The sequence below is a fragment of the Contarinia nasturtii genome, unplaced genomic scaffold (assembly GCF_009176525.2).
Source record: "Contarinia nasturtii isolate CC-2019 unplaced genomic scaffold, AAFC_CNas_1.1 Cnas_scaffold_285, whole genome shotgun sequence".
NCBI lineage: Eukaryota > Metazoa > Arthropoda > Insecta > Diptera > Cecidomyiidae > Contarinia > Contarinia nasturtii.
The window spans coordinates 1,294,826-1,308,441 of record NW_022197640.1 but is presented as its reverse complement, the minus strand read 5'-3'; the positions used below and the strand labels follow the sequence as shown (position 1 = coordinate 1,308,441).

The following is a 13,616-nucleotide window of genomic DNA, read 5'->3' as shown; positions in this document are numbered from 1 at the left end:
ATCTTCTTCTTCTTCTTCGGTTGGATCGTGTGTGCACGTTGCATATGTAGCACAAAATTTTCCTGTGTGATGTAAAAAACACAAAGAAATAATACTAAAAAAAGAGCACCGAACACCAAAACCAACGAACAAACGGAGAAAATAAATAAACGAAATGAACACAATGTTGTAGTTCAAAATGAACGTGTATACATTACAGTCGGTTCGTACGCCATCGTTTTGAACGTGTAGAAGTGCGATTGAATGCGAGTACAAACGAAATAAACTACAATTACACGCTGCGTACATAGTGTGCGGGTACACTATATATAACGTAAGCCTTGACATACTTTCTATGAAAATCAATGATGAAAGTAGTCCACTTTCAATTATCGAGTGATAATGAAACAATTTTTGTCGACTGGTGTCTTTTTTTTGTGTATGCTGTATGTAAGCGCAAAACTTTTTCCTGGCTGATTTTTTGTTGTTTTTGTTGTTGTATTGGAACTCCAATTGTTTGCCATTGCTTTGCTTTTGCACCTTATCCGTTGAAGCGGTCATTGTTCATTTTCAATTTCCGATTAACTCGACTCTCTCATTCATATTAAATAACCTGTTGCTTTCAATTAATTTGATTTGTTTAACTGAAATGTGAAACGTGTGAATATTCTCGTCATATTTAGAAAATTAAAAATATAATCACAAATGCTTATTTATTAATCGATTAAATTTGAATTATTTGAAATTATTTTTACTTTCTACATTTTTCCATAAATTAACAAAACAAAAGCTAGAATATATCGAATTAACTGTGTGTGTGTATGGTTTTATTTAATTTAATTTATTTTTTATTTTTTTGTAATTAATCGAAGCAGAAAGTAAAAAGAGTTGTAAAAAATGAGCTATTAAAATTGGATTTTATATCGATTTTCTCCTCTTGTAACGCTGCCACCTCTTCGTCCACTGCGATTATTATCGATCGGTTTTGGTGGCAATGAAGCCGTTTTATCTTGTGGTGCCAATGACATATAAATATGCTTTGGTGGTGTACGTGAATTGATGTGTTGATGATGGAAAGATGCATTCGATGTATTATGTACGTCGACCTTCAAATGAATTGGACTCTGTCGTAAATTTGAATTCACCGAATGATTCGATTCGCTTGAATTCAATGAATCACGTGAATGTTGTTTATTTGAATTTGACGCAACGGCCGGTGAATATTTACGCGCACTTGGCAATAAAGACCGTTTAAAACCGCCACTATCCGATGATTTATTCAGTTTTGGCGATTCTTCCAGACGCTGATAATACTTCGTCGATGTATGTTCAGGTTTGGAGAATTCCGATTTGTTCATGGATCCGTAATCCTTGCGCTTTAGTGAAAAGTGTGGATTAGGAAAGTTGAGCATTTCTTTCATTTCGACATAATTTTTGGCCGGCGGTGTAAAATCACGCCGAGAGTATTCATTTCGTTTCATCGTTGCCGCTTTCATATCGTATGGGATTTTTGGCGGTGTTGTTGAACGGGCTTTATTTGATGAATCACTTAAACGATCATAGTCAATTTTTCGCGGTGGTTTCAAACTGCGCGCTGGCCGTGGCAAAGCACTTGGTGGTAATGATGTACCGCGATTCTCCTTCATTCGTCCGCCCATTTGATACGATGAATTTTGTCCCAAATTTGCGTACGTTTTTACGTCCTGTAAATGAAAAAAACGCATGAATGCTTCGGCAATAAATACAAATTCACGAAAAAAAACGGTCGTTAATAACGAATTGAAAAAATTGCATCTTCAACAAAAAAAAAAATAACTAGGTAAAATTTAAATTGAAAATTATTATTACAATTTTATCATTATCCGTTGAAAAAAAAAATCATCGGCGACAGTTTTTTTTTTGAATTTGTATTTATTCGGTATCCAATATACTGAGCGAAAATATGTATTTTAGATTGAATTTCCAATGTGATTGCTATATGCCAAAATGCCCAGAAGATGTGTGGGTGTGATTTCGCTTTTGATTTTGTATAAGTTAAAAAGCTTATTTGAAAAACAAAAACAAAGAAAATCGCTCGACCTTTATCAGATTGCTGTTATCAATATTGCTAATATCAGTCATATTCTGACCAACCGTATTCGTTACTTTGGCCAAATTTCCCGTCAGATTATTTCGTAATTTTTGTGAGCATAGGCCTTGTTTTTCAAGCAATACGATTTCATCGGCTTTCGTTTGGTTTGACATCGATGACGACGGTCCAAGATCTTGGTCTTTCGTTTCGTGTCGGTTGCGTTCCCGTTGTACTAGTTTCTATTTGTTAGTGTATTTTTTTTTGGTTTTGTTTATATCAATTTTATTCGCCTCGATTCCATTTTGGCGAATAGAGACGATTTGGTGTGTGTGTTTTTTTGTGCCATCAATTTTATATCGAGGACAAATCAACGCAAATCGTCCACAAAATAAAAGCAAAAACGAATAAAAATTGGTTTAATATGTCAATTTGATCGTGAAAATTACCTGCAAAAATGAGTCGCTATTGTTTGTTGACAGAACGGATACCTGATCAGATAATAAAGCCAAATTCGATTTTTTCGAACTAAGACTGGGAAAGCAGCAGAGACCACGCTAATTCAAAAATAATTAAATAGAGTATGCAATGTGCGAAATGTTGTATTTGTTGTTGTTGTTGTTGTTTATTTTAAATTCAAACGAGGCGGAACGAGCTTGTGGTAATAGTTTTGATCACACTTTCACAAACCTTTTTCTTTGTTTAGTAGAAAATGTCCATTGTTTTAGCGAAGCGTACTCCATGCGCAACTGTATTGTACTGGACAAAGGATTATAAGCCACACGCAACACAAATAAAAATTAAAGCGATTTGTTTTTTCTTATATTCCTAAAAGAAAGTATTTATTGAATTGGGGAGAGCGCAAAGCAGGTTTTGCAAAAAAAATGAAACAAACAGATAAGCATTGTCAAACAGTCAAAAAAGTCCATTGGGCATATTTTCAATTGCATTTTCTTTATTTTGGTAGATAGGTTTGAAAATGTTCAAAAAGAAAAAAAAAATAATTACATAAAAGTTCATTTGGTCCATTTTGTTTTTGAATTATTCATGCATTAAATTTGGGTTTAAAAAAAATTACACTAAAAAACACATTCTGCACATATTCATGCTCCCGTTTGGCGATGAATGTATATGTAAAGTATATATATGTATATAAAAGAATCTTTATGTTTCGAGTATTTGATGGCCATATGTAAGCACCTCATTTCTAAATCCTTCTATTCTAATTGTTTTCGATAATTTACAATATTAATTGTTATCAACTAGGTACACTATTCGTAAGGTAGTTTCAGCAATTGGAATTGAATAACAATTAAACACATTTTTTTTCTCATCAAACAAGAAATAATAATAATAATAGATATTTTCACCAACTCAATATCTACTAGAGAGTTTTTATGTTTGCATCTTCCTTCTGGTAACAAACCATTCCGATTAAACCCCTTTCGTATCTTGAAAATGTTTTTTTTTTCTTCGTTGTCTTGTGCAAATCATGAAATTGTTTAGCTTCCAAGACTATTTGCAGCTACCTGACTCAAATAACTTAAACCGTATTTTATTGTATAACCAATAAATCGGCAAAGTACACAAAGCATCTTGACTAAAAAAGGTCTCCGTGAAAAGTATCAAAGTCTGCAGAGCCCGCTGCAGCGCTATTTTTCTTCGAATTAAAATCAATTTTTTTTTTCAATTTATTGGCTGCACTTGTACTATAATGCGTTGATTTTCATTTGGAGTTTCGACTCGACGGAGTCAATTAGTTTATAACACTTTCACAGAAATGATTATATCATTTAGATGAATTTCAGTCTCATTTTATCTAATGCTTTGCAAATGTTATTTTCCTGACTGTTCATGAACCGCTAATAAAGCTATAAACATGTCCAAATGCTCAAAATTCTTTGGAGAAAAAAAAATCTTATGCTTCGATACTATCAATTTCTTAAAATATTTCATTGTGTAAAATCCTTTATCACCCTAAAATCTCTTCATCACGGAGCACTTTTAAATCAAAGTCTGTTAATAAGTAGCTGATTTTTTCTTTTCTTCTTTTAAATTAAAACAAATTCGAAGGAAGCAAAGCAAAAATAAAAATACTTCTAGCATTACCAAAATCAGAAATCATATTAATTTTGGGGGTTTTCAAACTTTATCTCACTCAATTGTAAAACACGCCAAGGCATTTGGTTGTTTTAGTTGAGCATTTTTAGTAGTGTTGTTGGTTGGTTCCATTGAAATGTCAGAAAGTAAAATTGGAATTTTCAAATTAAAAAAAAGAAATTAAGCAAAAACGAAAAACCAAACGGATAACAAACTGCGGGGGGGCAGGGCGGTAGAATAACACAGTGTTTAGTAAAATTCTTCTTTGTCAGCGGATATGTCTCGGCATGAGCTAGCAATTTCTTTACTAGTTTGTATTTGATTTAAAATAATATCATTGGTCGAATTGTATTCTCGTTGCTTTTGTGCTAAAAGCCTCGATACATGCTCCAGTGACAATTGGCTTACCTTCGTAAGTAACTGTTCGTCAAGATGCTTTTTCATATGGTCATCAATGGATTTTCGTGTGATATTTTCGTATGATGTGTCATAGCTAGATGTGTTTTGGTTATAGTTTGGCGAATCGTAATTATTGCTATAGTTGGAACTGTTGGCCGAATAGCCACCTGCAACACCGCCACCATTTGGCGAATTAACAACATTACTATTCAAATTGATTGACTGTAGATTGGTCGGATTGGTTTTGTATGGTGATGGAACTTGTTGTGAATAGCCGCCAATCGATGCAGATGGATGACCGAATGTTTGTTCAAGCAACGATGCATTTGTTGTCGTATTAAAGGAATTATTCGATGCATTGTACGATGTCTGTGAATTAAATGCCAATGGACTGAGGCCATAGCTATTATACGAATCAAATGATGATCCGCAAACTATTCAAACGAAATAAAAAGAAGAAGAAAAAACAAAAAAACACGAATTAATATCGAACTCTTGGAGGTTAGCAAAAAAATTACTTTTCTTTTCTTGCAATAATCTTATTTCGACATCTTTGTCAGCCAATTTACTTTCCAATACTTTGAGATGTGCCTGTAAATCGTTCATTTTCCGTTGGGCCGAATGAACTTCCTCTAAATATCGGAGCTTATCCTGTTTTGCTTCGACTAAATTTCGTTCGTCTTGTTTATCCATCAATTTGGGCGTATTTTGTCTTCCATCATCCATGTGCCGTTGTTCACTTTCAACTCTGTCCAAAATAGAATGGAAGACAAATTGAGCTGATTTGTTCAACTGACAAACTGAATTGTTTATAATTTAAAAATATTTACCGAATCATTTGGGACTTGTCGCCCATTTGCCATTTTGTGTCACTGGTTGTACTGCTACCGCTGCGATTCGATTCTTTTGACAATTCCGGATCAAATTCCAGCATATTTTTTCGTTCACATTGTTTCGGTTGTTGTAATTGATGTAGCTGATTTAATCGATCAATATACATTTGTTTCTTTCGTAATTCTTCCTCCAATCGTCTGATATTTTGTTGGGCATTTGTCAATGCTGAATCCAAAATGCCAATGTGATTTCTTTGTTCCTGCAAAGTTGCTCGTTGGGCACCGAGTTCAATATCTTGTCGTTCTTTAGCTGCGCTCAATTCTTTATCTAGATTTAATAAGTAAATATGGTCGATTAGATTACGATATATATAAATGCATGCATTTTATGAAATTACTTTGTGTGAAAAGTTGTGCAATCAAAATTTGATGTTCGGACGGTGCAAGCAATTGACTCTGTAAAATATCAACTTGATCTCTCATAACTGCATTTAGCTCTTGAACTCGTTGAAGATCACTCTGCAAACGCATTCGTGCAGCTCTCTCAAGTTTCTCACGTCGTTCGCATGTCTGTTTCAATTCTTCATGAGCCCGATAGATATTTGTGACCTCTTCTTCAAGCTGAAAATTAATAAACACAAATACTATCAACAATATATTCGATTCGGAATATTTTCAAAAATGCGCGTACCTTTTGTGTTTTGGCCACTTTTGTAAAACAATTTTGCAACTGTTGCTTGAGGAGGTGATTCTCTTTGACCAGAGCTTCCATGGCATCAATATGATTTTCGGGTATTCTAAAACACACACAATGACAATGATAAATAAGTTGAAGGAATAAAGAAAAATTGAGACAACATTTACTTCGTTAGATCGGGTTGACTTTTTGCTCGGGTTGACTTTTGCCTAGGGTTAATCACAAAGAAAAGAATGGAAATAATGGGAATTAATCAATATGTAATGGAACGTAATGGAAGTAATGGAAACATATAATGAAAATCAAATATGTATAGTTTAAGAGCAAAGTAACCGTCACACATTTGCAACAACATTGCTTTAATTTGAGATTTGGTAGTAGTGTTAAGAATCGCGTTCTGCTGTGGAAGAAAAACAAAAACAAAATGCTTACTATAGAATAGCACTTGGTGCCAAGGCCACTACCTATTTCAATTTAAAAAAAAGAATGGAATGAAAAAAAATATCACCATTAATATATCAATCGGTCTACAATGAATGGAACCAAACGACACTTACTCACACACGTAAATTACTCTTAGACGGAGTAAACTACGGGAGACGGCCGAGGAGGATATTCATTTAATGAGCGGCAGCATTAGCCGCCCGTTGTCGTAAATAGGCAGCACTCCGATTGAAATCACCATTGATTGGAATATCTTGTATCATACACAATGATTTGTATATCATGTTGCGTGATGCATTCAGATCACGGTCAAAAACAATAGTTTGCTTGCGTCCATTGTATTGTTGATTCGCGATAGAATGTCCATAATGCTTGAGATTCGGTTCCAATTCAAGGCGATGTTTTGATCGGAATGTATGATGAATTTTGGCTATCCACTCATTTGGTGGTGGGAGAACATGGTTAAGGGCCGGTTCGCAGTTGTTGCAAACTAAGAAACTGAACGATACGATAAAATTAACATTCATGTCATACGACACATTTACTGAATAAAATAAAAATGCAATACAAAAAGCAATAAACTTACCGATCCTTTGGATTCATATTCTCCGGTCTTTCGCGGTGCAATGGTTGGTCTGTGATATCGTGATCACGACTACAGAGCATCGATGTTCCTGGCTCATGAACTGCCATTATGCGACAATATCGATCAATGGTATGTGTTATGAAGGCAGCTTTAATGTCTTCCGGACATTTTGGCGGTTCTTTCTTCTCGTACTGTTTCTTGCCCTTTTTCTTCTTATTCTTTTTCTTACTCGTTTTGGTCGGTGCACTCGTCGCGTCACGCTTTCGACGAATCATTCTCAGGCATGCTGTCACACCGTCGGTCGTAAAATAGTTGCCGAAAATTTGTCCGTTACGATTTATTTTCCGCAAATTTACATACCGATTCCAAAACGCATCATAATCATTGTTATCCCAATTTGGTTTGTCACTTCTTCTTACTTTATCTTCTTTGCGGGCATACAATAAATTTGTCATGTCGATGAAACCATCCGTATCGAATTGAACATGTTTGCGTTTGTTCTTCGATTGCGGAATGGCACGAAACGACTGCCACTGCTCATTTGGATTGGCCACATTGTGCTGTTGAATCCAACGCTGTAAATGGATCAGCTCGTGCACGTGTTTATAGTACTTGGTATCGTCTGTTGTAGTCCACAACCAGCCACGTGGTATGAGATGGTCGTCTTGGAACACAACATTTTCAGGATCATTTTCGTAGAGAGCAATACGGTCGAGTGGCAACAATGGATGCAGCTCATTGTAGTATTCGGTTAAATGCGCGCGAGTGCCGTCATACAGCTCGACTTCCGAATCTTCGTATTGCAAATAGTCCATCAACACATCAATCTCCTGTTCCATAATATTTTTGCGCTTGAAATAATTGCGAATGTGATCGTTGCCATGCATATTTGTGTTATTGCGCATATTTGTGGCGGACTGTTGGTAAGCAAAACTAATCGGGTGAGTTAAGTTGTTAATGTGTGGCTGAACTGGAATGTTCTTATCCCTTAGATATTGTGCAAACATTGGATTTAATGGACAATTGACGTTAGCTTGGCAATGTTTTAGGGCAAAAAAATACTTGTGTGCATCAAAAGGCGCTAAAAATTCTGCACGGATTGCTGCATCGTTGTTGCTATCGACCAAACGATTCAATTCGTTGTGCACATAGTATGCCGATAATCGCGTCAAGTCGGACATCTCAATCACAGCATTATCAATGATTGCCATTAATCGGCGTTTCATATCACTATCTCTATTGTTGGCGTTGTCAGCATTCGTTGCATTCATTTGATCTTTGTTTCGTTTACCACCAATACGAGTTGGATCATTCGGACCGTTTCTCAAAAATGTCCGCAGAGACATTTTGATGGTGAATGTCTCTTGGTTAGGATCCGATTGTTCACCTTTGCGGCGACACACTCGTTCATTGCGGAGCGGTTGTAATGGTGCTCCAATCGGTGCAGCCGATGTCGATGGAATGACCGGACTTTGAACTAACGAACGAGCGACAGACGGTACAGTTTGCACACGTTTTGAACGGCGTGCTGGTGGTTGTTGTGTGAAACGTGACGATGACGGCCGTGGCGCAGAGGTCAAACCACGTGAAGTAGATGGTTCGTCTCGCATGGCTGGTCTCAAAACTGGCCGACTTGGCGGTGGTTCAGATACTAAAGGACGAGCGATAGACGGTACAGTTTGCACACGTTTTGAACGGCGTGCTGGTGTTTGTTGTGTCACATTTGGCGGTGGCACATTCCATTGCCGTAACAAATCTCTGCTCATTCTTTGCAATCGAACAACTGGTTGATTGTTCGCTAGGTTTGAAACCTATAGAGACAAAGGAAAAATAAAAAAAATTGCATTAATATAATGTATACAATTATACATATTGGAAATTTAATTTTAAAAAAATGAAAATGAATTTTTTTTACCGAATTAAATGGTTGTTCGGTACGTCTTATTTTGGCCGCTAGCGGCTCATCGTCCCTACTATCATGTGGCTGAGAAGAACGAGCGACAGACGGTACAGTTTGCACACGTTTTGAACGGCGTGCTGGTGTTTGTTGTGTCACATTTGGCCGCGGTACATTCCATTGCCGTAACAAATCTCTGCTCATCCTTTCCAGACGAACAACTGGCTGAGTGTTCGCTAGGTTTGAAACCTATAGAGACAGGGGAAAAATAAAAAAAATTACATTAATACAATGTACACATCAATAAAATATGCTGTTGAAAAAATGACAACAATAATTGTACAAGTAAAAAAAAATTCAAATGTACTTACCACATTTCCGCGCTCCACCCCACATTCCTCGTCTCCACATTCCTCGTCTGCGCGCATTACTTTTGTATGCAATATGAAAATTGAAAAACTTAGTTATGAAATGTGCTGTTGCTTCAAACGTCAAAACTGAACTAAACGGTGTGGCATCGCTTATTGTTGAAGGCGATTTGTGTTTGTGATGTCAACCCAGTGGCCAAACATAATATGTATTCAAATCTACTCACCACAATGTGCTAAGTAATCTCTCCCTTTCTTTGGCTCGCTATCTCTGTTGATCGTGTGCTGAGCCATGTTGTCGATGCAACGTTAATGCGATAGTGTGTATCCAATGATGATTCCTTCGTTGCTCTGCTCTGCTACTACTACTACTACCAAATCTCAATTTTTGTGAGCAAAGTGTTTGCTAACGCAGCTTCGTTCAATTCATTTGCAAATTGTTTTTAATTTATGTGTGTATATGTGTGATCAAACCCTTACTACTTTCTTACATACTAAATAGATATTGATATTGTGATTTTTTGAAATGGATGTAATGGGTGTAATGGAAAAATAATCGAAAGAATGGATAGCATTCTTCAATAATGGAATAGTAATTTTTAAAGTAAGTATACCCTGTTGTATGCTCTTTGTCATTATCGAGTAAACTTCGTTCTCGTGATGAGGTTCGCTGTCGATTGCTTGGTATTTTCATTTCTTTGGCGAGATGCTTCAGCACATGACTTTGATTTAAGTAATCGTCGGGAATTTCGGTAATCTCTTGCATCTCTCTTTTACCATTACCATCCTGCACCAAATGTTCGCCCGTCAAGCGATTCAATGGCGCATGCAGTGTATCATCCGGATGTATAATCAATGTATTATACGAACATGTTGATACATCCATCGATGAACGATTCGAATTGATGTTTTCTTTTAGAGAATTTCGATTCGATCCGATGCCAATGCTTATGCTATTGTTTGGATTATTGACAATATTTTCGTTGATATTGCAATTTGCTTGCTGCAAATTTGGAGTTTGACTGCCTGAATGACTACGATTACTCGACGCATAACGCGTCGAATCGGACGATGTATTCGAAGAGAATCTTTGCTGATCCGATGCATATCGAGCTGTGTGTAATTATTTAAGTTTCTTTTGAATTATATGAACAAAAACATATACTCTCGTTGCTCACACCACAAGCTATAAGCTAGTGATTATGCGGTTTGTGCTTGTGTACGTGTTAAAAGTGACTAATCTAACCTGAATTCGATTCGACCAAATTCTCTTGTCCTTGTGGCTCAGCACGTGGCGTATGGCGCAAAACATATCGTTGTTCCATCGATAAATTTTCATTTGATGTTGAAATGTCTGTATCGGATTCTAAAATATTGTTTAAAATGTTTTTTGGTTGGCATATAAAATAAAATGATTGAAAAAAATAGGTGCCCATAAATTACCATAAGGTGATTGGTTGGTTTGCAATTTTTTTGTTGTTTGCATCGTTTGATTGGGACTGGATTTGATATTTTTCGTGTAAACAATTGTGGATGGTTTTTTGCCAACTATTGAAATCGTACTATTTTTTGTAAAATTTGCGGATGGCTTTACTGGTTGTGGTTGACTCGTTTGTGACGAAACTGATGAAAATCGCAGACCAGATGGTTTTGATGACATTCTATCGCTTGTTAAATGAAAATATCCGTATAAGTAATTCGAACAAAACTCCCTAAGACATCTGAAATAATGGAATGAGCGGAAGAGAAAAAAAAAATACATGATCAAATTAAAGACTCGCTAAACAACATTTAATATATCATATACACAATGCGTCATCGTAAAAGTATTTACGTCGAACTCTGAATGTGAAATTACACTATGACACATAACGACATCGAAAAAAAGCAAATAAACAAACACACACACACATGCATGTATGTAAACGAATTTCGTTCAAAAAAAACTATAAGATTCTCTGAAAATTAAAAATGTTCTCAATCGCAATAAGATATATTAAAAAATTTCCATCACGTCGCGTCGAACCGTTCGATTCAAACTTATTTGCATTGAAAATGTTCCGTTTATTTTGTGTTTACAGTAAACTATAATTTGTCAATGCCGCACAGCGCAAAATTCAATCAAACGACTACACATTCATTCACACATTGCGTTCATAACAACAAAACTGATCATTCGGTTTTCTATTTGATGGTTGTTATTCATTTTATTTTTGTACAGTTTTGATAGCACTATGACGTGAATTAACGCGATTTTAAACACACATTCAATATCTACTATCAATTTCGAGTGATCGATGAGATTCAAATTAGACTATGTTTTCATCAAGTTTTTCAATTAAAAAAATTTATAGCAAAAACAAACCATATTTTGGTTAATAAGAATTTTCAATCAACATTATAAAATCACTCTTGTTACACTTATTGATAGTTAAAGACTCCTCTCCTGTCGTCATATAAAATTTAAACCATTATGCGCCATTCAAGCAATTATTTTCAACACAAATTTTGACCAAAAGAATAACTAAATTAAATCATCGGAGTATGATTGTCGGCAAACGAATGGAATGTAGTGAACGCACTAAGTCTATATTTCATTATGTACATTCCTAGTGCGCATATTGCGCTTTTGGCTATGTATTTGGCAATTATGAATTACACCTATAGACACTGCATTCCGATGAGCACATAGATGAAGAGAGAGAGAGAGAGAGAGAGAGAGAGAGAGAGAGAGAGAGTGACAGAGAGTCATTTGTGACGCAAACATTGACTTTTGGCCAACTTGGGTCATTGCTCATCTCATTGCCGAAACAAGACTCACATTTGTAACAAACAATTTGGATGATTAAAACGAATACATAATAAATTACGCTTAAATTGCAACGTGACAAAAACCATGCACAATAATAACAACCGATTCGATCAAAAATGTGCGGAATGTTGATAGGAAATTGAATGAAATACGAGTGAAGCATTTCTTTCTTTCTTTCTCTCTCTCTCTCTCTCTCTCTCTCTCTCTTCCTCTCTTTCTGTGTGTGTTTTACGAAACCCAAAAAAGAATTTCATGATCATTCGAATTGAAATGTGAATGCAGCAAAAGGCGATACCATTCTAGTTTGATATGTCAACCGATGTTCAAATGTAAATAACATTCGATTCTTATACGAAGGTCCGATGGGTACAAAGTTTCATCAAAAAAATAAAAGAATATGATGTTTCGTAAACGAAGCACACTGATCACTTGAACTCCATATTTTCGTTCGTCATTTCAATACATAGATCGCACAATGTCCACTCAAAACAATGCATTCTCATTTATATTCGTAGGGAATAAAAATAAATACACAACACACAATAGAAATATTTCGTTTTTATTGAAATCATCGCATATTTAATGATAGACTGCGTGAAACTTACATTCGACTTGAACATCAATTTCTTTTCAATTTTAACCGAAGCAATTACACTCTTTTTTTCTCAACAAATGTACAATTTTTCAATTATTCATTTGCTAAACACACAATTTTGGCACATTAGGAAAATAAATAGTTTGCGCATAGCTCACACGCAGCGCTGCGTCTCAACCATTTTTTTTCTCCTTCTTCTTCTGTCTTTTAAACTTATTACTATTATGAAATTATTAAGTCAGACGATTCGATTGAATTTCAGCTGGATTGTGGTGAATTTAAATCGCTAAAAATGATTGCACGGTAAATTATATGGACCGCATGGATTTCTTTTTATTTACTGCATTCAATCGAGTGTTGGGATTATATTGAATTGCACGGCCTGCAAATATTTAACTTTTCTGTTTTCATTTCGATCTATTTTACATGATCATACTTACTGCCGTTATTTAACATTCGTATTTTGCTTGCATTTTTGGAATTGGTGCGTTTACCCATTGAAATCGCTTCGAAGCGATTTGCAAATAGTGATGGACAACATTTTGGAAATGGTCTTGTTAAACACATTGCATGCTCTTGGCATTCTGATCGTTCACAGTAATCTTGTAATCCATTGCGACGGGTACAGTTACAGTGTGCAATTAAACGTCCTCCTCGTAATTCACGACTTTTACTTGACCAATTTTTCCATGACATTTTTTTAAAATAAATAATTTTATTAACTTGATGCAATTTCAAAACTACTTTATACAGATTGCTTGAGAATATATGGTTACTCGATCAAATTCGGTGTAAAACATTTTTTTTTCAAATTGGAGAAGTTTTAGATACAACAAAC

At 35.5% G+C, this 13,616-nt stretch overlaps 2 protein-coding genes across 10 annotated transcripts; both read right to left on the bottom strand.

Annotated features, from left to right (window-relative positions):
- Positions 1-774: 774 nt before the first annotated feature.
- Positions 775-13,237, bottom strand: LOC116337358 (uncharacterized protein PFB0145c-like). 7 transcript variants are annotated; one of them, XM_031761830.1, is made up of 13 exons: positions 13,219-13,237; positions 10,815-11,092; positions 10,618-10,737; positions 9,986-10,484; positions 6,244-6,285; positions 6,071-6,176; positions 5,778-6,000; positions 5,377-5,707; positions 5,065-5,294; positions 4,556-4,980; positions 2,497-2,604; positions 2,059-2,289; positions 775-1,682 (listed from the first exon to the last, which is right to left on the bottom strand). In XM_031761830.1, the coding sequence occupies exons 2-13, from the start codon at positions 11,029-11,031 to the stop codon at positions 885-887; spliced, it is 3,330 nt and encodes a 1,109-aa protein (XP_031617690.1). In that variant the 5' UTR covers positions 11,032-11,092; positions 13,219-13,237; the 3' UTR covers positions 775-884. The 7 variants fall into 7 exon arrangements, with proteins under 7 accessions (XP_031617690.1, XP_031617692.1, XP_031617691.1 ...); XM_031761832.1 differs by lacking the exon at positions 13,219-13,237 and adding an exon at positions 12,789-12,959 and having other exon boundaries at positions 5,116-5,294; XM_031761831.1 differs by lacking the exon at positions 13,219-13,237 and adding an exon at positions 12,789-12,959 and having other exon boundaries at positions 10,618-10,725.
- Positions 6,292-9,975, bottom strand: LOC116337359. Of its 3 annotated transcripts, none has more exons than XM_031761834.1 (6): positions 9,599-9,975; positions 9,375-9,433; positions 9,022-9,252; positions 7,107-8,917; positions 6,638-7,018; positions 6,292-6,476 (listed from the first exon to the last, which is right to left on the bottom strand). In XM_031761834.1, the coding sequence occupies exons 1-5, from the start codon at positions 9,663-9,665 to the stop codon at positions 6,697-6,699; spliced, it is 2,490 nt and encodes an 829-aa protein (XP_031617694.1). In that variant the 5' UTR covers positions 9,666-9,975; the 3' UTR covers positions 6,292-6,476; positions 6,638-6,696. The 3 variants fall into 3 exon arrangements, with proteins under 3 accessions (XP_031617694.1, XP_031617695.1, XP_031617697.1); XM_031761835.1 differs by having other exon boundaries at positions 6,292-6,473; XM_031761837.1 differs by lacking the exon at positions 6,292-6,476 and having other exon boundaries at positions 6,951-7,039; positions 7,095-8,917.
- Positions 13,238-13,616: the final 379 nt, after the last annotated feature.

Bases quoted from the DNA above. Each gene is read 5' to 3' on its own strand.
- LOC116337358 (XM_031761830.1), bottom strand. From the start codon at position 11,031: ATGTCATCAAAACCATCTGGTCTGCGATTTTCATCAGTTTCGTCACAA. The intron at 6,286-9,985 runs GTATACTTACTT...GATTAACCCTAG, and splicing joins GACAAAGAGCATACAACAGG to GCAAAAGTCAACCCGAGCAA. The intron at 4,981-5,064 runs GTAATTTTTTTG...TCGTTTGAATAG, and splicing joins ATTATTGCAAGAAAAGAAAA to TTTGCGGATCATCATTTGAT.
- LOC116337359 (XM_031761834.1), bottom strand. From the start codon at position 9,665: ATGGCTCAGCACACGATCAACAGAGATAGCGAGCCAAAGAAAGGGAGA. The intron at 9,434-9,598 runs GTGAGTAGATTT...TGCATACAAAAG, and splicing joins AGATTACTTAGCACATTGTG to TAATGCGCGCAGACGAGGAA. The intron at 9,253-9,374 runs GTAAGTACATTT...CTGTCTCTATAG, and splicing joins GGGTGGAGCGCGGAAATGTG to GTTTCAAACCTAGCGAACAC.